Source organism: Cricetulus griseus, assembly GCF_003668045.3.
Source record: "Cricetulus griseus strain 17A/GY chromosome 1 unlocalized genomic scaffold, alternate assembly CriGri-PICRH-1.0 chr1_1, whole genome shotgun sequence".
NCBI lineage: Eukaryota > Metazoa > Chordata > Mammalia > Rodentia > Cricetidae > Cricetulus > Cricetulus griseus.
The window spans coordinates 187,225,269-187,252,968 of NW_023276807.1; the positions used below are offsets into that span (position 1 = coordinate 187,225,269).

Below are 27,700 nucleotides of genomic sequence, written 5' to 3' on the forward strand. Positions count from 1 at the left end.
CTTATTGCGCAACTGGTCTGTATTTCCTCAAACTAGTCTGTTTAGTCTGGACTTTCTTTAATCCAAAGTTTTATAAACTAAAAGTGGCAAACATTAAAAAAAATAGACAATATAGAAACGTATTGAGCTGGGTGCCTTTAATCCTAGCACTTGGGAGGCAGAGGCAGAGGCAGGTGGGTCTCTGTGAGTTCAAGGCCAGCCTGGTCTATATAGTGAGTTCCAAGACAGCGAGGGCTATACAGACAGAAAAAAAAAAAAAAAAAAAAAAAAAGAAGAAAGAAAAAAAGAGAGAAAAAAAAAGAAGGAAAATGGAAGACTATTTCACATAGTAAGAATGTTATTTCATGAAATATTTCAATCACAAACATGGCATATGCATCAACTTGAGTTTTAAACACAGCATTCCTGCCCTCTACCCTAAACTCTGTAGCCCAGAGGCTGGGCTGCCCTTCCCCAAGAGGTTCTTCCCTTATAATGCAGACATTTTGGTTACCCTCCCCTTTTTGGACCTCTGGCATCCTGGCTGCTGCACCCGATTCCCCTCTCTCCCTTCTCTCTCCCCTCAGTCCAGCTCTGGTCATGTCCATTCTGGACTCTTCCAGATATCCCTGCCTCTGACTATGCTCTCCCACATACCTATAATAAACTTTGTCCACCACCATACCTAGGAGCCACTATGTCCTTTCCTTTCCATTTTATTTCTTTTTTTTTTCATTCATTACAGATATTGCTGTGTACCATGGCCTGAAGTTGAAAAAGTGGAAAAGCTACTGCTAACCCATCTTTCTAAAACATTAACCATATGCGTCCCCCCCCCCTTTTTTTTTTTTTAAAAAAAAAAAGCTTCCAGGAGGCCAATTAAATACAGAGTACAGATTAAATTCCTTAAAATGACACAAGTCTATCCACAGTAAAGTTCACCTAAGTCTTCTGCAGCCCCATGTCCTAGTTCTAGTAGAGTTTAGGGATGCCGTTCCTTCTACCTACGTTATTATACCCCCCTCTTATTTCAAGACGTGGGTCAAGCCAGAAGTAGGAATGTACCTGATTAAATATCTTCAAGTTTTGTATTTGGGAGCAGTGATAGGCAGATCTCTCTGAGCAGATCTCCCAGACCAACCAGGGCCCCACAATGAAATCTTGTCAAAAGAAATAAAGAAAGAAAGAAAGAAAAAGACTTGATTCAAACCTACTCCCTAGAGGTTCCAAGGCAGACAAGTGCAACTATTTGCCCTGATCTCTGCCCAGCCTCTTACACTGTGGACCAATGCATTCTTTCGGCAATGTTGTTGGCTCTGGGTGACCACAAGCTAGGCTTTTCTCCTCACTGAGTATTTCTCTCAGGCATCCCCTAAAATGCTGGTGTACCCAAAGGCTCTATCCTTGGTTGTTTTATGTTCTCAAAATATTTGCATGTTCTAACTACACTTATAGCTCCTATTATTATTATTATTATTATTATTATTTATTTTGGGTTTTTCAAGACAGTGTTTCTCTGTGTAGCTTTGGAGCCTACACTGTCTGGCACTTGCTCTAGAGACCAGGCTGGCCTGGAACTCACAGAGATCCGCCTGCCTCTGCCTCCCGAATGCTGGGATTAAAGGCGTGTGCCACCAACGCCCGGCTCCATTATTATTTTTATGCCAAGAACTCCTCAATTTTTCTAGCACAGATGTATTTCTTCTGAGGTACAAACAAACAAAACCAGCATTCTCTGCAGAATCCATCCACTTCTGTTCCCTACTGCCTGCAAAGTCTAAGTGCAAATCATCTCCCACCTAGACCAGCTCCTTTAGTCTTGGGGTTTCAACCAACTTTTCTTTTCCATTTTCTATACACTAACCAACCATACAGAGGATTCAAGAAACAAATTTAATCTACCACACACAAGCATTAAAAACCCCTTATTGGTCTCTAAGTACTCTGAAAACATAAAGTTCACAGTTCTTAGTAATAACCACAGTACTGTCTATACTTCAGTACAGTCGGATCACTTTTCCCTATTTCTCCGCAGCCCATCTCTCACTATGCCACCATTTATTCTACAAGCCAGCTATACTTTTGAAATACCACTTCACTCTTTCTTCGACAGTCTCTAGTATTCATAGTAAGTACCAAATCTTCTGGAGTACTAACTTTGATGTCATAACTAGGTTAAGTACACTTAACTCATACCAAAACAATCTCTCCCTCATGAACAAGAAAACCCATTACTCTTAGCTACACATATTGTACTTGTGCTATTGTCTACCTCTCCTCATAGATTTCAGGGTTTGAAGGCAGAAACCAAGCAACTCATGTTCAACATCGTGTGCCAGGGGGCAAGTAGGATGCCAGCAAGCTAAGACTAACAGCTCTGCACTCTGGGAGTCAGCACCTGACCGTGTAAACTGCAACAGCTTTCACTGCATCTTCTGGAGACTGAAGCGACCTTCTGCTTCATATACACATTTAGACTTCCTTAACAAGGCAAATTCTCTATCCAAGCTGAGGAAAGCATACAGGTGAGATCCACGCGGTTAGCAACTGTCCACCAAAGTTTTCCACACCACAAATGCCAGTAAAAGCTGTAGCCCCTGTCCCCTACGAGTGGCATCTAGTGATTTAACAAGGAGGGCATCAGAGTGGTGATCAGATAGACGTGATTGGAGTCTCATAGTCCTCAGACTCAAACAAGGACAAAGATTTTTATTTTCCCACGTACCAAACGAGGTGGCGCTGCCTCTGTGCGGTCCCGCCCGCCCCGGGACGCGGGCTGGCGAGGACGGTGGGACCCTGAACTGTACGGGAGCGTCCTTGGGGTCGAGAACGCGCCTCTGCCTGCCGGGGAAGCTCCGGGAGTCCGAGGCAGCCGGCGCAGAAGTTCCAGCGGCACTCCAGCGGGGCCGCTTGGTGCAGGGCTCACAGCCGGGGCCCGCACTCATGCTGGGACCCGCAGCGCACAGTCCCCGGGCCGGCCCGGGCAGAGAGCCTCATTCACTAACCCTGACAGGGACGGACTGCGCCTCCTTCTAGGCGCCCCCACCATTCCCACTCTGCGGCGGCCCGCTCCTGCGGCTGCTGCTCCTCGGGCCTCCGAGCCAGACCCTCCCTGCGCAGCCGCTTGCCTCCGCTCGCCGCAGGGAGCCCACCTGCCCCGGACGCGCCGCTTCCACTCGGGCTCGGGCTCAGGCTCCGGCTCCGGCTCACTTTCCCACCACCGGAAAGCAGTAGTCCCGCGCTTCGGACTTCCGGGCCGTACACAGCCGCAAAGCGGAAGTGTGGTGCTTAACGGGAGCCGGCGCCCGGAAGGTCAGCGTGTGAAGGTGGCAGTAGGAACGCGGGTCTTCCCGCTGTTGCTGTGGGGACCACGGCCGAACACACGATCCCGGCCTGAGGTGGTGGTGGGAAGCCCACCGCACTTTGCTGCGACGTCATGGAGGGTGGCGGGGGAAGTGGCAACAAAACCTCCGGCGGCTTAGCTGGCTTCTTCGGAGCAGGAGGAGCGGGCTACTCGCACTCTGATTTGGCCGGCGTTCCGCGTGAGTATCAGGCCTAGCTTGCTACCTCTCTCTGTCTGCTTCCTGGGACAGCTAGAAATGTGTAGCATTCCTTGTCCCCTTTCTTGCTCGCGTTCACAAGGTTCACCGTCAGTGATGGGGTTTCCAGACTGAACGGAATGTGTGTGTGTGTGTGTGTGTGTGTGTGTGTGTGTGTGTGTGTGTGTGTGATAAATCACCGAAACTCGTTAATTGACCTAGTTTCGGGAGGAAACACAAAATGCCTTTAGCACCCTCGTCCCTTCTTTTCTCTCGTTGCACGCATGCCAGTGTGCTTGACCCTGAATTGGGAGACTCTAGTCCTGGAAATAAACATACTCCATTAACAAGCCCATAGTTAATTTTTTTACACGGTCACTAAATATTTCTAAATTAAATGTCGGTTAGGCGAAAACCCCCTTTTTTGAGACAATTCAGGAAACCAGAAGGAGCTGGAAAGGTTATATGCAAGAAAGAAAGAAGCAAAACAGCCGGGCGTTGGTGGCACACGCCTTTAATCCCAGCACTTGGGAGGCAGAGGCAGGCGGATCTTTGTTAGTTCGAGGCCAGCCTGGTCTCCAGAGCGAGTGCCAGGATTGGCTCCAAAGCTACACAGAGAAACTCTGTCTCAAAAAACCAAAAAAAAAAAAAAAAAAAAAAAAAGAAAGAAAAGAAAAGAAAGAAGCAAAACAAATTTTAGAAGGGAAATAAGCAAATGCGAAAAATGCAGAGGCATGAATATCCGGCCTGTTGGCCCTCCTCAATCCCATAAACACGTATTTCAGGCTTTTAAGGTTTGGTAATTTTAGATACTCAGCCTGATATGTAGAATTTGGGCCTGAAGATAATGGGGAGTTGATGGTGAATGGCCCTTGTTAGAGTGGGTGTTTCTTCTTGTTCATCCTTGTAGCATTTTTCTAAATCCTTTATACTTAAGAATAATAATAAAAAGCCCTTTGATGACCCTAATGTCTACTGTCAAAACGGAGTCCAGAACAACGTTCGTGTGTGTCTCAAGTTTTTCTCTGCATGGAGACACAGTAATTATTGCTTTTATGATACATGCATACTGCTGAGGTGAGCCACTTAACATAAAACATTGCAGTTAGGGAGAGATGTCATGAAGGAAATAAAATAGGACCCTGAGAATGATGGTGGGAGGAGGAGGCTGAGAACAGATCAGGGGAAACAACTTGGGAGTTGACATTTGAGCTGTGACCTGAATTTAGCAACAAATGTTTGAGAGACAGAACAAACTTGACATGTTACTTGAACAGCTATTGGGTCTATGTGTCTTTAGAGTTGCAAGGGAGTGAAGTGTTAGAAGATTATAAAAACAGAGAGGCAGGGAACAGCAAATACAAGCTGTTATGAACAAGGGTAAGGGATTTGGATTTGATCTAAAGTGTAGATGGGAGCCTTTAGGGCTGATTTCATAGTTTCCACAGAGTGAGTGGAAGAAGTAAGAGAAGGTAGGTTAAGAAGCTGTTGGTATGAGATATGATGCTTGCACTAGGATGCTAGGTATAACAATGGAAAAACTGAAGCGACGGGACTTAGAATTGGCCGACAGAGTCATGGTGAATGCATACATTTGTGAACCATCAACTGAGATACAGAAGAACCCAAATACTAGATTTTTTTCCCTAAAGTTGGTAGATTTAAGTTTAACCCTCTGAAAGTTTGTATTTTCTTTTCCATTAAGCTTCATCCCTGTGGTAAAACCAAGGATTCTCCTTGCCATAGTACAGAGAAACTGTTAGCAAAATTCTTAGTGTGATCCGAAGGAACTGCCTTGATATACTTCATCTATAGTCAAAACCTCCCAGCCCAACCACTATTTTACTTGAGAGACTGATTACTCTTGCAATTTGCCTGATTTTCTTGCTAGTTAAAGAAACCACTTTTATACATGGTCTGGGAGAGTATGTGAGTATGAGCACTTTCTGCCAAACCTGGTGACCTGAGTTGGATTCCTAGAACCAGACTGGTTAATGGAAGGGACTCCTATGGGACCTCCACTCACACACTAGTGCATACAGAGACACATGAACTCATAAGTAAACCAGTAAATGTAAAAAAATAAAAAATAAACCAAAATAGTAATAACAGCCTAAGCTAATTTTCTGGAAGTCTCATGATTTGACCTATTAGTACCAAAATCCTATGAAAGTGTAGGGCATCAGTGCAAGACCTCAAAATTTCACATTCATTGACTTTCAAGACATGTAACAATCAGCTGAATCAATCCTATGGGAAATAGTTTAAGGAATTTTGTGATATGACATTTTGTTTTCTCTCTAGTAACTGGTATGAATCCCCTGTCTCCATATTTAAATGTGGATCCACGATATCTTGTTCAGGTAAGATGAAGCTTTTACTGGTTTGATCTGGTACATTAGTCTGACACAAAGTTCAAGTGCTTTGTGCTGACAATGGAGGAGGTATTCCTGAAGGGCTAATCTTCCGGTCTCAGTGCACTTTTCATGTCCACCAACTCAGTGCTCTTGGCTTTGTGCTTCTTCTTGAAACCAGTGGTGTTTTCTTCTAAGGTATTTGTTTTGTGTTTTAAATCTACAAAGTGTAGTGAAAAGAATCACAGTAAAGGTGATCTTTGTTTTTTGTTTGTGTGTTTGTTTTTTCTCTTTGATTTTTTTTGAGACCAGGAGTCTCTATGTAACACCAGTTGTCCTGAAACTCACTCTGTTGTCAAAGTTTGTTAGGGAGTCTTTCTGTCCTGCTAGCCAGCTCCCAAATAACCACATGGAGAAAGATTGGCTAATAACTTAGGCTTGTTTCTAACTAGCTCTTGTATTATCATCCTAAAATATCTTTTTAGACCTTAAAACATCTTTTAAATAAGTAGCTTTGGCTTTTATATTTTTCAACCTTATAAACTTATGTATCTCTCTCTTTTTTTAATTTAGTAACTAGGAAAATTATAAAACTGTGACCACCTAGTCTTCAATCTCCATCAGAGACCCAAGAAGGATAAAATATTACTTTAACAGGAATTGCAGAGAAAGCAACCTCTAAAACTAAGAGAAATGACAAAAACAGCTGGCTGCCTGGACAGTCACCTCAGGGTTCCTCTTTGACATTGGGGCATCCATCTTTAGTCTATGGGCCTAGAATATCTGACAGACTTTTCTGTGAAGCAGAAATTTTTGAAAGACTGTCCTACCCTGGCTTGGCAAAGTTGAGTGGTTACTTTTCTGTCTTTTTTTTTTTTTTTTTTTTTTGTTGTTGTTTTTGATTTTTTGGTTGCTGTTGTTATTTTTCAAGACAGGGTTTCTCTGTGTAGCTTTGGAGCCTGTCCAGGAACTCCAGACTGGCCTAGAACTCACACACATGTCTCTGCTTCTGGAGTGCTGGGACTAAGGTGACCCAGCTGGCAGTTGCTTTGTGTCTTGCTTGTCCAGTTTGGACATCATACTCTCAGTAGATGAAGCAAGGCAAACTCCATATGGAGGTTCTTCAATGCCTATCATCTTCTCAAGAAGTAGATTGGTGCTGCCAAGAGCAGCAGTGTCTCACTGTCATAAAAAGCCGTATTATTAAAACATTAAATGCCATATAGGCATATGTAGATCTCTGAAGTGTTTGAAGACTATTTAAAATATTTATCTGAGCCAGGATGTGGTGGCCCATGTCTTTAATCCCAGCAATTGGGAGGCAGAGGTAGGCAGATCTTTGTGAGTTCAAGACCAGCCTGGTCTACAAGAGCTAGTTCCAGGACAGCCTCCAAAGATACAGAGAAACCCTGTCTAGAATTACCCCCCCCCCAAAAAAAAAGAGTCTCTGATTGACCTTTAAAGTATTCCAAACATGACTATAAGTTTGATTATTATAAATGACTAACTACATACATGTATTTCTTTGTTATCCTAAATTGCTTTCAAGGACTAAAACTTTACATTGCATTTATAAATGAGCTGCATAGATACAATATTTTAAGGAATAGAAACATGTAATACAGCATAACAAAAATAACCTTAAATTTGTATCAATGTACAGAGAACCATATCAATGAACAATAAGCCTAGTAGTTGCTTTTTAGTTTAAAAGTAGATTCAATAATCTTCCCTTTTATCCTATCATTCCTATATCCCCCTTTTTTCTTTTCAGAATGAGAGCCCTGAATCTAATCTCCTCTGTTTAGTGGTTTGTTTTTTTTTCCATGACCAATAACAATTTGTAACCAACCCCCTTTATCAATGACAAACACCCATAACCCACCAAATGACTAAAAAACCACCCACCCCATCTCTTGGGAATGTGGGTGGTATGTTCTCTAGACTGCTTCCTATTGTCTGGGGGCACTGACATATTTGGGGGACCCTGAGAAAATTAGTATAATTCGAGGCTGGACCATCTCGGCCAGCATTTGGATATAGAACTCTGAGGAAACTGCATTAGAGGCACTTTGAGAGGCTGGATCACCTGGGTCATCCCTTTTCATTGGTATCTGGTCCCCTTGCTCTGAAAGAACATAAACATTCAAAGGTAACATACATATCTGCATTAACATAAGTATGGACTGTGTTGTACATAAGTCAGTTAAAGATTATTATTTTTGTTTGTTTTATGTTTGAGCAGGTAAAATATACTTCACATGTCTTGTAGTTTTCTTTATGTCTATAGCCAGGATTTTCAGGGGGTCTCCTCCGATCAAATCTGGTTTCTTTTTTTTTTTTTTTTTTTTTTGATTTTTTTCCAGACAGGGTTTCTCTGTGTAGCTTTGGATTTCACAGAGATCTGCCTGTCTCTGCCTCCTGAGTGCTGGGATTAAAGGCGTGTGCCACCAACGCTCAGCTCAAATCTGGTTTCTATCAACCTTGAATGAATCCACAGCCTTTCTTTTTCTGTGTAAACAAAAGCATAACCTCTGCCCCCAACAAAACATTTTTTGACTTTTATTTTGAAGTTAAGACATTTTGAAAATATATAGGTTGGTTTAATTTAGCAGTAATCGAATGTCAGCAGCTATTGTTATCTCATCAGCAATTGAAAAATTTAGTCAATAGAACACCATACAGGATCCAGATTTTGTATTTTCCATTTTCACGTGGCTTATCCTTTTTATATTATTTATAAATGATTTACATTTTTCTCTGTCTATACCCATTTTCTTTTCTTAAGCCTACACACATTTTTAAATACTGCAACCTGTTTTGAAGGTTTTTTTTTTTTTCTCTGTCTGAACCTGCTTTACTGCATATCTGTAACCTTTTCTGTATGCATGATCAAAATCTTTAACCATGGTGCAGCTTAGCTCATGGCGCACTGGTGGCTCAAACCCGAACGAATGCATCAGCTGGGAGATGTGTCTCTGTGCAACGGCCAGCATGAGAGACTGCAAGACTACGAAGCTTCATTTGGCTCCATTTTTTGAGTGTTGGAACTTTTTTTTAAGCTTTCTTGGGTCTTATGTGGAAATATATGCCCCCACATTGGATGCCATTTGTCTTTCTCTGTCCTGCCAGCCAACACCTAAGTAACCACATGAATAGTTATTAATTATGAAAGCTTGGCCAATTGCTTAGGCTTGTTTCTAACTAGCTCTTATAACTTAAATAACCCATTTATATTATTTTTACGTGTTGCCACATGGCTTGTGGTTTGTTACCTCATCCCTTACATGCATGTCATGCTTCCTCTGCATCTCCTCATGATTCCCCCATTCTTGTCAGTGTCCACTGTGCCTGGAAATCCTGCCTAGCTATTGGCCATTCAGCTCTTTATTAAAATTGTCTAGCCAGCACAGCAAGAGAAAGAAATGGATTCTGGCCAGGCTTGGTGTGTGTGCTTGTAATTTGAGTACTTGGGGGGCAGGCATAGCTGTGTTTGAGGCTACTTAGGACTACATAATGAGTTCTTGTCCTAAAAAAAAAGCAAACAAACAACAACAACAAAAAACACCACAAAGTGGTGATGCATTCCTTTAGCCTTAGCACTGGAGAGGCAGAGGGAGGTGGGTCTCTTGACTTCAATGCCAACCTGGTCTATAAATTGAGTTCTAGGACATCCAAGGCTACCCAGATAAATCCTATTTAGAAAAACCCAAAAGGAAAACCCTGGACTGAAAAAGAAAACCACTTACAAATAATGCAAGATGTTAACTACAGAAATTTGAAGAAAAGCAAGCAAACTTGTTAAGATTGATGAATGAATTTAGCAAGCATAGTTATAGAATGTAAGCGCTATAGACATAAACCAGTCCTGATTCTATACATTGGTAATGAACATTCCAAAAATAAAACTAGGAAAATAGTTCCTTTACAGTTAATATTAAATGTTCCAGGACAGCCAGGGCTACAGATAGATAACTAAAAAACAAACAAAAGAAATGAAAGTAACAGGGTAGCCTCAATTCTTACATCTAAGAGAAAAAAAAATCAATTATAAAATTGCATTGGATTTGAATAGACATGTTTTCATGAAACCATATAAATGTCCAATAATCACATTAATTAAATGTAATCACAGATGAGGTGCCACTTCACATACACCAAAAATAGATATGGGTAAGAAGATTGGAAAACTTTCCAGTTAGCTATAGTAGGAATGTTAAATGATACAGGAGCTAAACCAGGCATGGTAGTGTAAACCTGTAATTCCAGCACTCAGCAAGTGGAGGTGGGAGGGTCCAGGCTATCTTTAGCTGCATAGCAATTTTGAGAGTGATGAGCTTGAGATTGGGGGATAGGGGGTATGAGACAGGGTCTCACTATGTAATTCTGACTGTCCTAGAGCTCACTGTATAGACCAGGCTGAACTTGAGCTCAGAAATCCTCCTGCTTTTGCCTCCCAAGTGCTAGGTCAAATAAAGGTGTATTCTACTATTTTTGTCTGAGCTTTAAATTCTTGAGAATTTCTCTGTCTCAGAAAAGAAAGGAGAAAAAGATTAGAACTGCTTTGGAAAGGTCTGGCCTTGGTCTTTTTTGTTTGTTTGTTTGTTTGTTTTTCAAGATAGGGTTTCTTTGTGTAGCCCTGGCTGTCCTTGAACTCACTCTATCCCAGGCTAGCCTTGAACTCACAGATCCGCCTGCCTTTGCCTCCTGAGTGCTGGGATTAAAGACGTTGCCACCACCACCACCACCTAGTAGGTCTGGTATTTTCTAACAATATGAAAAACAGTGTACCCACCTTTATATGAAGTATTATTTGTAGTTTCTCTTACTAGTTACTTTTTGTTGTCACTCTTATTCATATTGAGATTTTTAAAAAAAAATTACCTTAAGTAACAAATCTTCCTGAAGCCCAGGTGAAAACTTGATGTAAAAACAGAATTTAATTATTTTCAATATCCATAGTGTTGTCAGCTTGAAATTATAAAATTTCCACATAATCTCTGCCTTGTAGCTTTCAGGTACTACCTGTTGTTGTTTTTTATTCTCTTTGGCTCTTTTCTCTTTGACTCTTTTGGGGTATCTGCCACCCAGCTCCCAAATAAATCACACAGTCTTATTTTTACTTATGAATGCCTGGCCTTCTTAGTTTGGCTTGTTTCTTGCCAGCTTTTCTTATATTATCCTTACTACCTTTTGCCTCTGGGCTTGTTCCTTTTCTTTTGTATATCTTACTTTCACTCTCTTTGTGAGTGGCTGGGTGGCTGACCCCTGATGTCTTCCTCTCCTTGTTCTTTCCTTGCTTCTCTTTTCTCCCAGATTTTTCCCATTTATTCTCTCTGCCTGCCAGCCCTGCCCATCCTTTCTCCTTCCTATTGACCATTCAGCTCTTTATTAGACCATCAGGTGTTTTAGACAGGCAAAGAATCACAGCTTCACACAATTAAACAAATGCAGCATAAACAAAAGCAACACATCTTTACATCATTAAACAAATGTTCTACAGTATAAACAAAAGTAGCACACCTTAAAATAATCTACAATTACCAGTTTCATTTTCTTCTTCAGTTGCAATACTAGTGCTTACTAGTGTTTTAGTACCATTATACCTAGAGTATCAGCAATACAAACTTAAGAGCATCTCAGAATATCTGCCCTTTGTGCATTGTTTCTGTATATTTGTCTTGTTTGTATGAGAGTTGCTGTACACTTGTCTCCAACCATTGTAGTGTTTACTGTAGTTGATACTACTGAAGAGTAGTCTAGTGTTCTTGTTTAACTTTATTTCCAATTTTTAATTGTCTATTTCTGAATTAAAGGTTAATTATTTACCTTTCCTGCTCAAATAGAACATCTCTAAAAAAGAGATTGAGAGTAATTTAAAATTATGTCATTAGTTGAAAAGTCAGAAAGCATCTCTGATAAAATAATCAAATAGAATTTTTTTATTGCCTATCAGACCATTTTTCTGTGGTGCAAGTACATGCACATATTTGTACATTTTTTTTTGCTAAGGGGGTGTATACACAAGCCAGAAATGAGAAGGGCAAAGCAGAGCCACTTTCCTAATCGGAAATGGATTTACCAAAATTCAGTGTTGCCATGGGCCTAGAAGAGAAGTGCTACTTGTTAAAAAGTGGCACATTGTACATTGTGCTCTATCCATCCTGATTATTTTAACCAGTTTTACATGACCAAGGCAACTCTTATAAAGGAAAGCCTTTAGTTGGGGGCTTTCTTAACAGTTTCAGAGGGTTAGTCCATTATCATGGCAGGAAGCAGACAGGCAGTATCTGAGAGTTCCATATCCTGATCCACAGGCAGCAGGCACAGAGAGACGTTGGGCCTGGTGTGGACTTTTTTGAAACCCCAAAGCCAACCCTAGCTAAACACCTCCTCCAATAAGGCCACACCTCATCCTTCCAAACAGTTCAATTAGAGACTAAACAAATATATGGGCTTTTGGGGAACCTTTTCGTTGAAATCACCACAAGAAGCTTGGCATAAATGAAAATGTTCTTCATAAAAGTGTATTGGTTTCACTATTTGCTTCCTAAAAACCGTTGGGGTTTTAAAAAATGATTTTGTTTGGGGACAGAAGAGATGGCTCAGCAGTTAAAGAGTACTATCTGCAGAGGACTTGTGTTCTGTTCCCAGCACCCACATGGTGTCTCAGAATGATCCATAACTCCAGTTTCAGGGCATCCAGTGCTGTCTTCTGTTGTCCTTGAGCACCAGACATGCATGTGCTTCACATACGTACATGCAGACAAAACACTCATACACATAAAGTAAATAAATCTAAGGGGGAAAGTACATTAGCTCTTTTAAAGTGATCATTTTTGCTACTGGAGTAGCATCTCCCAACTGAGGATTTGGGGTGGAGGTACATGTAGAGGACACTGTAACTACGCCTGCTTGGTGATATGGGGAAGGTTTAAGAGTGAGGGGTATGTACATGGGGGCCCCTTCTTCCTTCTCATCATCGGCTTGCTCTACTCCGTTCCCTGTCGGCTGGCTAGGTTGCTCTGTAAGTAAGGCATCTCCCTAATAAATACCTTAATATCTTTACCTGACTCCGTATTGGTAATTCACTCATTAGGTACATGCTGAATTTGTGTACATTCTGAATTTGTATGCATTTGCCAGAAAGAAGTTCTGCAGTAGTGTACGGTTAATCAAAGAAGTATATATTTCCTATGCAGTTTGGAGTTATTAATTGGAAGGTCTGGAGTGCTTGCAAAGCCTTGTATTCTCCAGAACTATAAACAAACAGAAAGGCCCTACAAGTCACTGCATACCTATTATCAAATCTGTATATTTTGGAAGTGGAGGCAGGACAATCAAGAATTCAAGGTCATCCTCAGATACATAGCAAGTTCATAACTACTTGAAGCCCTATCTGCAAAAAAGAGAGACAAGTTATTAAGGGGGTAATTTGTAGTTGTATGATCTTGCTTCTAGACTGATAGTCAACCAGTATGTCTCATAGTTTTCTGTGTTTCTTTCTTGAGGGCCATTGTTTCTAAATACCGGCACTGTTGCTTAAAGTTTATCATTAAAGTAGATTGTATACAACCCTGTCAGAGTTACACTATGAAAGAATAGATGAGTAAATGAAAGTTCTGAATGATAATCCCTCCAAAGAATTTGGTGTGTTATGCTCATGTCACTTGTATTAGGGTTTCTAGAGGAACAGAATTCACAGAATGAATCTATAAATCTATACATATATAAAGGAAATTTATTAGAATGGCTTACAGGTTGTGGTCCAGCTAATCCAACAATGGCAGCCTGACACAGAACATCCAGAATCCCATAGTTGTTCTGTCCATGAGGCTGAATGTCTTAGCTGATCTTCACTGTACACCAGAATCCCAAAGAAGTAGATTCTAGTACCAGTGAAGGAATGGACTTGACTTGAGAGCAAGAACAAGCAGGCAAAGAATGAAGCTTCTTTTTTCCCTGTCCTTTATATAGGCTGCCACCAGAAGGTGTGGCCCAGATTAAAGGTGGATCTTCCCACCTCAAAAGATCCAGATTAAAAATGAGTCTTCCCACTTAAAATGGTTTAATTAAGAAGAAAAAAAAAATCCCCTCCCAGGTGTGCCCAGCTGCAGATGCAGATGCAGTCAGTTGACAATCAAGAATAAATAGTCATCTCATCACTTTTGGTTAATGGGCTACTAGTCCAGATTTATTTTTGCTTGAATATGATAGCTGAGTTTGCATTAGTTTGATTGTTTACTTATATTTAAAGTACTTTGAAAAGTTGAAGAACCTGTAATTCAAGCACTTGGAAGACTGAGACAGGGCAATTCTATGTTCCAGGCCAGGCTAGGTCCGTAATGAGACTGTCTGATAAACTGAAAGACAAAAGTAGGAAGAAAGTTACAGCTGTCTAAGTGCTGTGTCTTCAGGGAACACTCATCCTGGTTTTCCTTCTTAACCTTCAGGATACTGATGAGTTCATTTTGCCAACTGGAGCTAACAAAACCCGAGGCCGATTTGAGTTAGCTTTTTTTACCATTGGAGGATGTTGCATGACAGGTGGGTAGCATATTTTTTATATCTTTATCCCAGTAGTTAATGGTGCTTAGTGTGAAAAATAACTGGAGTATTGTTTTCAACTTAAAACGTGTATCACTTTTTTTATTTCATTAAAAAAATCCAGAAACATATAATTTTTTCTCTTTTTTTTATTTTTTTTTCTTTTGGTTGAATTGTTATGATTCACCACCAGGGGCTGCATTTGGGGCAATGAACGGTCTTCGGCTAGGATTGAAGGAAACCCAGAGCATGGCCTGGTCTAAACCAAGAAATGTACAGTAAGTCTATAAATCTTTTGAGGAACTGATGTTTGCATATTACTCTCTGCTTTGTTGTTTGGTCGTTACTGCCCTGTGTTAATAAAATGTTTAGAGAATTAACATTACCACCACTGCCCCTTTCATTTTTTAAATAAAATTTGGTTTTGTCTTTCTAAAACATAAGAAACCAGATTGCTGTGTACTTTTCAGAGGAGTGCCTTTATTCAGCTGGACTACCCCAGTCTGAGTTCTTGGCCTACATATGTGTTCTGCTTTCCAAAGTTATATGGAATGCTTTTTTTAAATTGTTGAGTTTCTAGTAGGGAATTTTGAGAGGGGGGGTGGGTCCTTGCTGACATACCTCTCAATTCTGAAACTTAAATAGGATTTCCAGAACTCTAAGGTCGTGTGTGTGTGTGTGTGTGTGTGTGTGTGTGTGTGTGTGTGTGTGTGTGTGTGGTGTGTGTGTGTGTGTTCACATGTGTGCAGGTACCTATGTATGTGGGGGCTGGTGCATGTGAAGGCCAGAGTTGTCTCTTCTCTGGAGCTGTCCATATTATCCATTGAGCCTGCTTCTCCTGCCCATTACTGAGCACCAGAACCTCTTGACTTGCAAGTGTATTGCTCTGCCAGAAGATGGCAGCAGGTGTGCTGGAGTTAGGCCCAGGAAACCTTAAAGGCCTGCCAATGTTTTCCTAGTCCTCTCACTGAAAGAATCCCTGTATTACCAATTCAAATTCTGTAGTGTGAGAATCCAAAATAGTGTAATAAATACCTGTGAACCGTAACTCTTCTACAACAACCATCAGCCATGGTCAGTCATACCCAGTTTCTTCTCTTTTATTGTTTTGAAACAAATCCCCAACCAATGTTAAATATGAATTTAGAAGTAGGAAGACTCTTAGAAAAGATACTATACTTCAGTTTTGAAAACAATAGCAATATAACCTTTCTCATTTTTCCATATTGGAAAATAGCATTTAATAATAGAAAAAAGATAGAATTTACAGCCAAGCATATTATGTATGGCTTCATAATCCCAGTTTAATTGGGCTGGAGAGATGGCTTAGAGATTAAGAGCACTGACTGCTCTTCCAGGGGCCCTGAGTTCAGTTCCCAGCAACCACATGGTGGTTCACAACCATCTACAATTCACTGTATATGTGATAAATAAATAACTCTTTAAAAAGAAATCCTAGTTTACTTACTTAGTATTTAGTGATCTTGAGTAAACTTCTCTACTTTTCTACCTTGTAGAGTTGTAGAGAGGTAATAAAGTGAGAAGTAGGTAAAGACTCACTAAATGGAAGTATACCAATGTAATAATGAAAATTAATAGTTTTTAAGCTTGTTATAGACATGAAATCTATGTACTAAACTTATAATGTATTAGTAAATATATAATATAACTAATTAGAAAATGTATTTCACCATAGCCATTATTAGCTTTCTAAATAGCATTTTGAAAGCAAACACATTTTTGTTGCTATGGATCATTTAATTTCTACTATTTGTGGTTGTATTTTGTCATTTCCAGTAGTAGTCAGCCATCCCAGACACATTCCTGTGATGGTGTTACACTGCTGGGAGAGTAATGTGTGATCTTCACCTGGTTGCTGCATCACTGTTTTGGTGGGCTGTGACTCTGGTGTAAGACAGAACTGTGCTTCCTTGAGAGTGTGCTAAGCATTCATTTTGACTGCTTAGTTCTAGTGTGGGAGCAGACAAAACTTTCTCCATGTATTCTGTTCCTTTCTCTTCATATTGGCTTCATATTGTGTACACTCCTGTCCTTTCCATTGATTCCACTTGGTATTCTGAAAATATTCTTTTTTCCAAAAGAAAATTTTTAAACCCTGTCACAGTTACAATGACATTGTTTTACATAGACCAGTTTGTAAAATACATTTTGGGCTGCTATTCAAAGCCTTTATTTAATTTGTCTTGAATAATTTGGGGGGCAGGCGGGGGTTTCAAGACAGGTTTTCTCTGTGGCTTTGGAGGCTGTCCTGGAACTAGCTCTTGTAGACCAGGCTGGTCTCGAACTCAGATATCCACCTGCCTCTGCCTTCCGAGTGCTGGAACTAAAGGTGTGTGCCACCACTGCCCAACTGTCTTGAATAATTTTGTATCTTTACTTAAAGGACTTTTCTTTAGTCAATGCCCAGAGTGTTTGAAATTTTTTATCATAACCCCCATTTATATAAAGTAACATCCATTTTTACTAAAATCTGGGGTGTTATTAATATGTACCTTAAATTTATAAAAACATTGAGGTTTGGGTGTAGGTGTTTTAAATAGCTACTGTTATGGCTTATAAGATTATCAGAGAAATAATGATCCTAAATATATTTTTTTCTTATTCTTCCTTGGTAGGATTTTGAATATGGTGACTAGGCAAGGGGCACTTTGGGCTAATACTCTAGGTTCCTTGGGTAAGTATAAATCATGTTCCATAAGTCTTTTGTTTTGAGACAAGGTCTCATGTGGCTGAGTCTGGCCTCAAATGTGTGTTGAGGAAAAACGTGGAATTCTGATCCTCCTGTCCCCACCTTCCAAGTTCTGAAATTCCAGGTGTGCGCTGGGGAACAAACCTAGGGTTCCATGCATGCTAGGCAAACACTTGTGCACCACAAAGAATGTGCAGTTATCATGAGCAATTTGCTCAGCCAAGATTCTGGTTCTAGGCTAAACATTTAACATTTAAATCTACTTTGGTAAGTATTGTAGCTAATCCTCTATGAAAAGACTTGTAGATGATGATATCTTTTTAAAAATTTTTTATGTCTTTGTTTATTTTTGAAGACAGGGTTTCTCTGTGTAACAGCCCTGGTTATCTTGGAACTCACTTTGTAGACCAGGCTGGCCTCGAACTCACAGAAGGTCCATCTGCCTGCCTCTGCCTCCTGTGATTTGCCACCACCACCCCACTTAAATACTACCTTACTTGTCTAATAATATGCCAAGTAAAATTCTGATTTAAACTAAAAATGTTCAGGGCTTAGGGTTATATCTGCTAAGAAAGGTTCAAAGTCCTACAGTGAGACGTGACAGATCTGCACAGACCTTTTGCTTTGTTTTCCTAAATAGCCTGTTGAGTACTCAGTAAGTCTTTGTAGATAAGAAAAGCAGTCTGAGTTACAGACAAGGGGTAATTTGGTGCTGCTTAGTCAGGACCCATTGCTTTCATCACATCTGTTCTTGAATAGTTAGTTCTTTTGATTGCTGGTGATTTATAATGTACTGGTGGCATATATGCCTTAATAGCTAAGGGTTTCATAATTTATAAACAAGTTGAACTTATGGTGCTCTCCTACTTGTAGCAGAGTAAGAAATAGAAAATGGAGTCAAAATTGTTGAAAAGGTAAAAAGCCTCTTTTATAACTTAGTAAGATGCTAGCCTTGACTGTGGCATTTGAAAGCAGTACTTTTTCACAACCATAAAGCCAAAATCACATTTTGTATTCTGACAAATGGTTGCTTTGATGTTCTGCTTATGTCTACAAATCTGAAACGCCCCCATACACACACATGGTCCTCTGTTCTTTTGTAATAGCTTATATACCTAGGAAACTTAGCAGTCCATGTCTACATTATAACTTTCTTGTTTTTAGCACTGCAAATTATACATTCCAGAGAACTCTACAGTTCTAGGCTAGGTGGAACAGATGGTCACTCTGTTCTTTACCTTGTTTATCCATTGTAATGTGATGTGACTGGTCACAATGGTCATTTTCAGTTGAATATGTTTATAAGAAAGACTAGATTTCATAAAAGAGGTTCCACAGCAGACAAAGGGTAAGGCTGAGTTTGATGGATTGTTGGAAAGACAAGTATAGCTAGGTTTGTTTTTTGTTTTTGAGCCAGAATCTCTCTTTAGTTTTAGCTAGCTTGCTATGCTAACCACGCTGGGCCTGGAACTCAGAGATCCACCTGCCTTTGCATTTAGAGTACTGTATTAAAGGTGTGCACTACCAAGTAGCTATGATTTTGAAAAATGGTAAGAAAGCAGTATAATGCATACTGTGCCTGATAGATAAGGTAAAGTACATGTAAACATTTGGCTGGTGCTACTGTAAAACTAAAGGTTTTTACAAAACCCTTTATAAAAGTCAGGCCTCAAATTCTTTTATTGATACTGTGTGTGGGGTTTTTGTTGATTTGGGGAGAAGGTGACAGGACTTTACTATGTAGCCCTGGATGGACTAGAACTTGGCATATAGACTGTTCTGGCCTCTAACTCACAGAGATCTGCCTCACCGATGCAGGATTAAAGGTGTATATCACTGTTGGCTATATTGTGTTCCTATAACAGAAATGTATAGGTGTTTCATTTAAAAAAAAATAACAGATATTATACAAAGCATAAGTAAAAATATGATATTTTTCTTAGACTCCCAAGAAATACTTACTAGAAGTAGCATTTACTCTACATCTTCGAAGTCCCTTCTTTGTATAACCAGTCATTTGTATGCTGCTACACACACACACACATGCCTGCTTTACGTATCAGTGAATGTAGATCTTCCTAACTTTTTGTTGTTGTTGTGTTTTGTTTTTGGAGACAGGGATTTCTCTGTGTAGCCCTGGCTCTCTTGGAACTTGCTCCACATAGTCCAGGCTGTCCTCAAACGCAAGAGATCCACTTGCTTCTGCCTTCCTATTACTGGGATTAAGGTGTGTGCCACCATTGCTGGCATCTTCCTAGCTGTGGCTGTGGTATTCTGTATTACGGAATGTTCCTTTCTGGATCAGTGCAGTAATAACAGATGTTCTTAGTGGACATTTTGTTGCCAGAGTTTTCCTATTAGAAGCAGTGCTCCAGTGTCTGTGTGCATGCCTAGTATGATTGCCATGCTAACTTTCACCACTGATCTGTTTCTGCTCTAGCTTTGCTCTATAGTGCATTTGGTGTTATCATTGAGAAAACACGGGGTGCAGAAGATGACCTCAACACAGTAGCAGCTGGAACCATGACAGGAATGTTGTATAAATGTACAGGTAGGTGGTACTGATTGGAGAACTGAAATGAGTTTTTATCTATAATATTTAGAGGAAACTATCTGGTTGTGTATGTGTGTGTGTATTTACAGTACAACCTAGTACTCTAATCTTATGGTTATTAAGGGTTTTGTTGTTTTCTTGACATAAGGGTTTCTAAGAAGTTGTAGGCTGGCCTTGGACTCGCCATCCTGCCTTACCCTCCTGAGTACTGGAATTACAGACATGTGCTACACAGTGCCCACTATTTGTCCCTCCCCCAGCTCCTGGCAATTTTATATTTTTTGCCTTTGCTACCTCTATATGTGGAACGATGCAGTATTTGTCCTTTTGTGTCTGGCATACTATTTCACCCAGCATTTCTTCATTCCATCCATATTATGTCATGCTTCAAAAATCTCCTCCTTCTTAACAGTATAAGCACAGTATTCTGTTGTATTTATACCATCTTTTGTGTATCTGTTCCTCTATTAGATGATGAAGTGTCTTGTTTGTAAGGGATCTCATTTACAAACCTGAAGAGAGTAAAATCACAGGAACTTTTCTCATAAACAAGCTGAAATTCAGGAAGGGGTAATAGTTGAGCTGGGCCTGAACAATGGACAGAATTTCAGATGCTTTGTTTTATGTCTCCTAGTGATTCTTGGTCATTTGGGCAACTTTTCTGTAGACATTGGTTTTATATAGTGGAGTGAGTTGTGTAGTAGAACTCTGTTCAGATCTTGTGAAAGTTTATAAATCCTAATTTAATGTCTGGTATAGACTACTTGGGAAGTTATAATAGGCACATTCAAGCTTGTGAAGAAGTGGGAAGACCATTTAGAACATAAGACTTAATCAAAAGTCCAGTTAATTCCTAGCCGTTACACTGCCATGAGACTCACTGTTCTGGTTTGACCCCTTGATAAGTTGAAGGCTCCACAGTAGACCATTCTATCCTCTGACTTTTACCTCTCATTTAAGGTTCTTCATTTTTTATGTTCCCTTTTCTTAGCGTACTCTTTGCAAATGGTCTTTGCAAATTCTCATCTGTCTGGCTGTGTTTATATATGGCTTTCTTGAGACCTCCCTTCAACTCTGTAGCATGTAAAAGTTCTGTGCTACAGGATAAATTGCTGAAAATCTGCATATTAAAAATGGTAGTAACTATTTTGAAAGTGACCTTTGAAGATTTTATGTACCGTTACTAGTTTGAAGTATCGTCTGCCCTATTTTTAAGCTTTATTTTTATTATTTTTAGTTATGTGTAATTAATTGTGTTAGTGCCTGCATGTGAATATGTTGAAACCCTTAAAGCTGGAGTTACAGGTGGTTGTGGCTGCCTGAAGTAGGTACTGGGAATCTAACTAGGCCTTCTGGAAGAGCTGCAAGTGTTCTTCATCACTGAGCCATGTCTCTAGCCTTACCGTTGTTTTGAAATGAATGTCAACTGGTAAGATTGTTTTGTTTTTGATGGTGTTATTATTTTGGTTTAGTTTTGAGACAGTGAACCAGGCTGGCTTCAAAGTTATGGAGAATCCCCACAACTCCTTCCTAAGTGATTGGACAATATAAGCCAAAAATAGTGTCTTGTGTTTTTGTTGTTGTTTTTTTTCCCTGGTTGGTGATAAAATTGAGCAACTTCTGTTATTTATTACTATTGTAATTTCCCTGAAGCCCTTTCTTCTTTCCTACTGGGTGTGCCTTCAATTAATGTATTGAAACATTTTCAACATTATGGCAATTAGCCTTTTACCTATTACATATGCTATGTGAATTTTTACTTAATTTTAAGCTAGGCTTAAAGCTAGGCTTGTGACATTAACTGTAATCAATTTCTGTTCAACTACCATCTATCTCAGGATACTGAGATGGGAGGATTACATGTTCAAAGTCAGCCTGGACAATTTCTTTATTGAGACCCTGTTTCAAAAAGTAAAGATGGGGTCAGGTTATCTCATGGGTAGAATGTGTGTTTGTCGTTCATTAAACTAGGTTCAGTTTCCATAGCCTCAGGAAAAAAAGAGGAAAAAATTCTTTTTAATTTGATATTTTAAAATGGCAATAATAGAAAAGGTCATCAAGAGGTCCTTTTTGGAACATGCAGTTGAATCTTCTGTAGGTCTGACATTTATTTTGACATTGGTAGAGAACCATTGAACCGATGGTAACCCTGATTCTTTTTAAGTTTGAAATACTGACTTTGGATATCCTTTTACTAACTTTACTTTTTCAAACTGACATGTTTATGGAAAGCTAAGACTAACAGAAGGCATTAGGAAAGAAAGTAGACTCACTCTCTGTTGGCTTCTTGGGCCTTATTTCTCAAATATATGTTACAAACTCACTTTAAGATGTGTGCTTGTTGATGGCAAAACCGTAGTTGTTCTTATAATGGTAGACTGTGATCATTATTGAATGGATTCTTGTGTTACATGGATTCTAACTCCTATCCTTTAGGAAAAAATAAAATAAACATTAGACTGGATTAAAGTCATGAAATCCCCATCCTTTTTGAAACAGGGTCTCATGTAGCCACAGCTAATTCCCACCTGGCTCTGTATCTAAAGATAGAGTTGAATTCCTGGTCCTCTAGCCTCTGCCTCCTAGGTACTAGGCTTACAGGCCTGTGTCACCATGTTCTGCTTGAGTTTTTCTTTCTGCTCTGGGAGCTCTGTAATAGTTTACACACTACACTAAAAGTATTTTACACTAAAAGTGTCAAATCCTTGAATCTAGAAGTTGAAGTTCTGTTTGTACTCTGCCACACAAAGTTTGTTCCTGTGGTTTGTCTGTCCTCTTAAGTTTTGCTTTGAAGTAGAAATTAAGAAAAGAACTGGTTTGCTTTTGTTGAAGTGACTTCAGTGTAAACTAATGTTGGGATTTTTGGTCAGCAGATATTATCAACTGTTCCACAATTGTAGTTGCTTAGTTTCACAATTGGCAATTCTTGTCACTTGACATAAAAAAAAAAAAAAAATTTTTTTTTTTGGTCTTAAAGCTAATTTGGTACATTTTTAGGTGCAAGGTTATTAGCAAACAGGAAATAGCATGGTGCCCTACCTTGTTTGAGAAGATGAGGACTGTATGTGGGTGGCTTGGAGTTTCCACACCCTTCCCTTTGGGCTAGAAGTACATGCTACTCACTTTGAGCTCTTTGCATCATGCGTAGTAACACTGGTCTTGCTTTTTGTGTGAGGGCTCCTGTTATTTTAAGTATTTAAAGCCTAGTGTGGTGGTTCATACATGTGATCTCAGCACAGGAAATCCCAGGCATTGGGGAGGTATAATGCTGGGTTTATAAGCTTCGAATTGAGGGGTGTGGTACTATACCCAATTTATGGGGTGCTGGGGTTTGAACTCCAGGCTTCATACATTCTAGGCAACTACTCTACCAACTAAACTATATCTCCAGGCCTCCTGGGAGCTCTGTTTGTGTATCGGTGTGTATAAAATCCCAAGTACAATCCAGTTTCAATATAGAAAACTGCCCATATTCTCACACATCTCAGGAAAATGTGGAATTCTATAATTCTTTTGAAGAATCTTATGTCTGTGGAGTAAAGTGCAACTTGCTATTTGAAATGGATGATCTTCGAGAACCCAAAATAATGTATAATGCACAACAAAGCAATTGTACAAAGGTAACTTTCAGAGGCATAAATATAGAATATATGTTAATTAATCTGTTTAAAACAGAAATGCATTAATAGTGAACTCATCTATTGAATCTGGATGTTATAGATTGTGTGTAAAGATTATGGGGCAGGGCCACAACATGGGTCAGTGGGCAAAAGCATTTGCTGCTCAACACAGTGACGTAAAGTGAATCTCTGGGACATACATAGTGAAGGAGAGAACCGATTCCTACAAGTTCTGGAATTCTGACCTCCACACAAGCCATGGCACATGTACACCTGTATACACATAAGTAAATACCGTTTTTAAAGATCGTGGTATATCTTAATGAAAGGAGTTACAGTAAGTGCTTATTATTGTACAACATACTGCTCAGTGAACATTCCTTTTCTGTGTTCTAGCAGAATTTGGTAGTTACTCTTTATCCAGACAATTTTGATCTGACTCTTGGGGCTTTGATTTGTGTATTTATTTTCTCTGTTTGTGTCTGCACATTTGTGTACATGCCTGAGGACTTGAAGGTCAGAAAATGACTTCAGGAAATTGGCATTCTCTCTCTGCCATCTGAGTCCTGAGAATCGATCTCTAGTTATCAGGCTTGGAAACAAGCACCCCTGCTGAGACATCTTGCTGGCCTTCATTTGTGTTTGAATATTGTTTAGTAGACCTGTGTTTATAACATTTATTCATAATTCCCAAAAGATAAATGTAACCCAAGTATCTATTAATGGGTGAGTGGATACATAAAAGGGAATGCTGACATAGTCAATAGTGTGAATGAACTAAGAACATTGTGCTATTTAAGGTAAGACAATCACAAAAGGACAAATACTTCGTGGCTCTACTTACATTAGGTGCGTAGAATAGTCAAAAATCATTGAGATAAAAAGAGTAAAGGGACAGGGAATGGTGGTTGCTTTTAATAGTTTCAGTTTTACAAGGTGAAAAAATTCCAGATGTGGATATTGATGAAAGTAATGCAATATGGGGCTAGAGAAATGCAGCAGTTAAGACCACTATCGAAGAGGACCTGGGTTCAGTTCCCAGCACCTGCCTTGGGTACTTCACAGCCAAAAAACAATGTAAATTAATTTTGTTCCTCTGTTGGCAGCTAGAACTGTTTTCCCTTTTAATAACTTCATTTTAAATGGTTGTGAAAGTACCTTCAGAACCTAAAATAGTTACTATCTGGCTCTTTTTATAGAAAGTCTTACTGTTCTCCGTTCTAAATTACATTTTAATGAATTAGCTCTGCTGTTAACTAGTTATGTATCCCAGAAACAAGGCACTGTTGTTTTCCTAGATTTAGAAAATGTAATACTTACCCTGTCTCTTCAGAAGAATTGTGTAAGTGACCAGAAGATAGGAAGCAAAAATGAAACATGAGTCTAGTGTTTGTTTTACTTCATGGAGATTGAACTTTGACCTTATTTACTTTGTTGTTAGCAAGTCTATTGCTGACCAATTTCCTGTTCTTAGATAGGCAGTTGCTGAGTCTAAATCAGGGGCCCTTAGTTTTTTTATTGTTGTTCTGTTTTGTTTTTTTAGCAGCCAGTTGGTAAAACCCAAAATTTAAAGATTTAAAAATTAGAACTTGGGGCGCTGTGTGTGTGGTGCCTTAGCCCCTGCATTTGGTAGCCATAGGCTGGCAGATCTCTTGGAGTTTGAGGCCAACCTGGTCTACATAGTGAGTTCTCCCAGAGTCTCAAGAAAAAACAAAAAACAAACAACTTGGCTGGTGTCTGATAAAAAGACTGCTCTTAAACTAGGATTGGGTATGTGGTTCATATATGCTGCCTATGTGTGCTGTCTTAGTTTGTTTTTGTTAGAACATGAATGCTTTCTGGAGAATCAGTTATTTTAAAGACTTTTTTTTCTTTTTTTTAAGATTTATTATGTGTACACTGTTCTGCCTGCAGGCCAGAAGAGGGCACCAAATCCCGTATGGTTGCTTTTTCTTGACTTATTAGTCAGAGGCACAAGATTGATCCTTATTAAACTAAGTATGTCATTTCCCAAATTTTATAGTTTCTAAGCCACACTGAATTGGTTGTAAGTTCAACGTCAGTGTTACAGTTCAAATACAGCAAGATGGCAGAGATAGGAACCTAGAAATGCCTCCTGTTTACTTGAAGATTTTACTATTTTGTGTTTGGGTGTTGTGCCTGCATGTGGGCATATGAACCATGTGTCCACCACCACCATGCGGGTGCTGGGAATTGAGCCCAGGTCCTCTGGAAGAGCAGTCAGTGCTCTTAATAAGCCATCTTTCCAGTCCCACATTTACTTTGATTTTGTGGGGCATTCTTTGTCTTGTTTTTGATCCCTCCCACACATTTGACAGCTGCTTGTCTGCAGTTTCTCTTTAAGAGACAATTAAGGCATTTCACAGTGGAAGCCTAAGAACCTAAGTAGGTCAGCTATCACAAGCCTTCAGGCCAGAGGGGAGTAGCCCTTTATCAGCTGAAGCCATCTGGTAGGCGTCATTGCAGATGGGTTAGTTCTGCTGTTCTAACAAGAACTAAATCGTCACTGAAATTATACAGTTGTCTGTCACTGAGCTCCTTTACTTTTTACTTTTTTGTACCAAGGCACATGTGGAGGTTAGAGAACAGTTTGCCAGTCATTTTTCGTCTTCCACCATGTGAGCTCTGAAAACCAAATTCAGGTGTCAGGCTTGGTGGCAGATGCCTTTCCCACTGAGCCATCTCCCAGGGCCCCTCACCTTTGTCTTTTTAAGACATGACTCAGACACCTGTGTAAGCTCCCTGAAACTTGAGATATCTAGTTATTTGTGGAGCTACAAGACCATGCCTTGGTCCTTTTAAGTTTCTTTGGGAAACCCTAATCTAGTGGAGTTTCTTTTCTTTACTATGTAAAAGTAAGCTTTATAATTTATTGGATCATTTCGTACTTTAAGAAACTTTTGTGTCACTTCCTCGTAATAGGTTTGAGGGTTATTTTCAAACAACTGACGCTTCATTTCTGCATGTCAGATTATTGAAAAATATTTTTTCACATGAAAACTTTAGTTGACAAGTACAAATGGCTCAAAGTCTAACCCTGAATTCTTTCTCAACTAGTCTGTTAGGCTCAGTACTCAGTTAATTGTGTGAGATTGACACATCAGTGCAAAGTGTATAAGGGGGTGTGCGTGCTGGTGTTTCATCAGTATGAACTCAAGAGCTTGATTATTTTTACCACCACTGCTTCTTGGGTCCTCAAATATTTGAAGGACCTGTCCAGAGTCCAAATGCTGACAATACTGTTTCCACATAGGATGTTTACCTTGATTACAGCCTTAGATCCATTGGTGTGGTGCTAGTGAAAGATGTATTGTGTGATTTGGAAAATTATCTCCTGAATTTAGTAGTTTAACCCTTTCCTCCTGCTTGGGGTAGAGCATTAAAAAGAGGTGTTTTTTCCACAATATCTTTATATTTTACTGCACTTTTAGGCCACTTTTATTACATTTTTCTACCCTTTTATGGTAGGACATGAAATAATGTAATGCTGCTTGTTTTTCCTTCTCTCCCCAGGTGGTCTTCGAGGAATAGCACGAGGTGGCCTGGCAGGACTGACACTCACCAGTCTCTATGCACTGTATAACAACTGGGAGCACATGAAAGGTTCCCTGCTCCAACAGTCACTCTGAAGACTTTGCCACCTCAGGAATGGGGGACATTTCATAGTCATCCAGACCAATTAATAAGTCAGTCTGGAGTTGCTTTCTCTCTTGTACCTACAATTACTTTGAACAATTGGAGACTCTGATTTGCTGTGATGAAGATCATGGATGGTTAGCCTGGACTGCAATGCTTGCCCTTAGTGAGTGGAAGCCAAACCCTTTGGTGACTCACTGAGTATGTGTTCTCTTCTCCTTTGGAGATGGTCTTGCACCTGTTTTTCCTCCTACCCCCAAACTGGAAAACCACTTACTCTTCAAACAGGCCATACTTATTTTCAAAGCTTTTATCACCATGTTTATCAAAACTAATGTTGCTCTGTATTCCAAATAAAGGGTGAAAACAGAACCAAAGTCACAATTCCAGCATAAAATATAGTATCTCCATTTAATAACATCTGGGTGGGAATGGAGATGGTTTATCAGGTAATCACTTGCTTTGCAAGTATGGAGACCTGAGTTTAGACCCCCTGGTACCCAACATGCCCACCTACAATTCCAGTGCTCAGAGGCAGAGAAAGGATCCTTGGAGCAAGCTGACTAACTAGGTTCAAGTGAGAGATTTTGTTTCCAGTATATAAGGTGAATACATTCTCAAGACACCATTGTCAACCTCTGGCAAGGGCACACACATACACAAATAATTGAGTATAAAGTGACAGCCTTTTTTCCTGCCAGAATTGGGCCAAAACAATGTCTTTGTGTTTATGGTGAAAT

The 27,700-nt window shown here is 39.7% G+C and overlaps 2 protein-coding genes and 1 non-coding gene across 5 annotated transcripts in view; 2 read left to right on the forward strand and 1 right to left on the reverse strand.

Annotated features, from left to right (window-relative positions):
• Parg (poly(ADP-ribose) glycohydrolase) overlaps nt 1–3,231 on the reverse strand; it is a 102,681-nt gene extending 99,450 nt beyond the window's left edge. Inside the window, exon 1 of one of the 3 annotated variants that reach the window (XM_027389496.2) lies at nt 3,132–3,231. Coding sequence is in view for 1 of the 3 variants with exons in the window: in XM_027389495.2 (XP_027245296.1) it covers nt 2,705–2,924 (220 nt within the window). In the remaining 2 variants the exon portion in view is untranslated. Of the gene's footprint in view, nt 1–2,704 lie in introns of all 3 variants that reach the window. The other 2 variants (XM_027389495.2, XM_027389497.2) reach the window with 2 other exon arrangements.
• Nucleotides 3,232–3,264: 33 nt separating this feature from the next.
• Nucleotides 3,265–27,357, forward strand: LOC100768872 (mitochondrial import inner membrane translocase subunit Tim23). The gene is made up of 7 exons (XM_027389500.2): nt 3,265–3,521; nt 5,823–5,881; nt 14,326–14,419; nt 14,613–14,697; nt 17,056–17,114; nt 19,570–19,680; nt 26,838–27,357. Exons 1-7 carry the CDS (start codon nt 3,416–3,418, stop codon nt 26,951–26,953), a joined length of 630 nt encoding a protein of 209 aa, XP_027245301.1. The 5' UTR covers nt 3,265–3,415; the 3' UTR covers nt 26,954–27,357.
• On the forward strand, nt 16,212–16,408 carry LOC113832593. Its single transcript, XR_003479904.1, has one exon. It is a non-coding gene; the product is annotated as a small nucleolar RNA SNORA74 (small nucleolar RNA).
• Nucleotides 27,358–27,700: the final 343 nt, after the last annotated feature.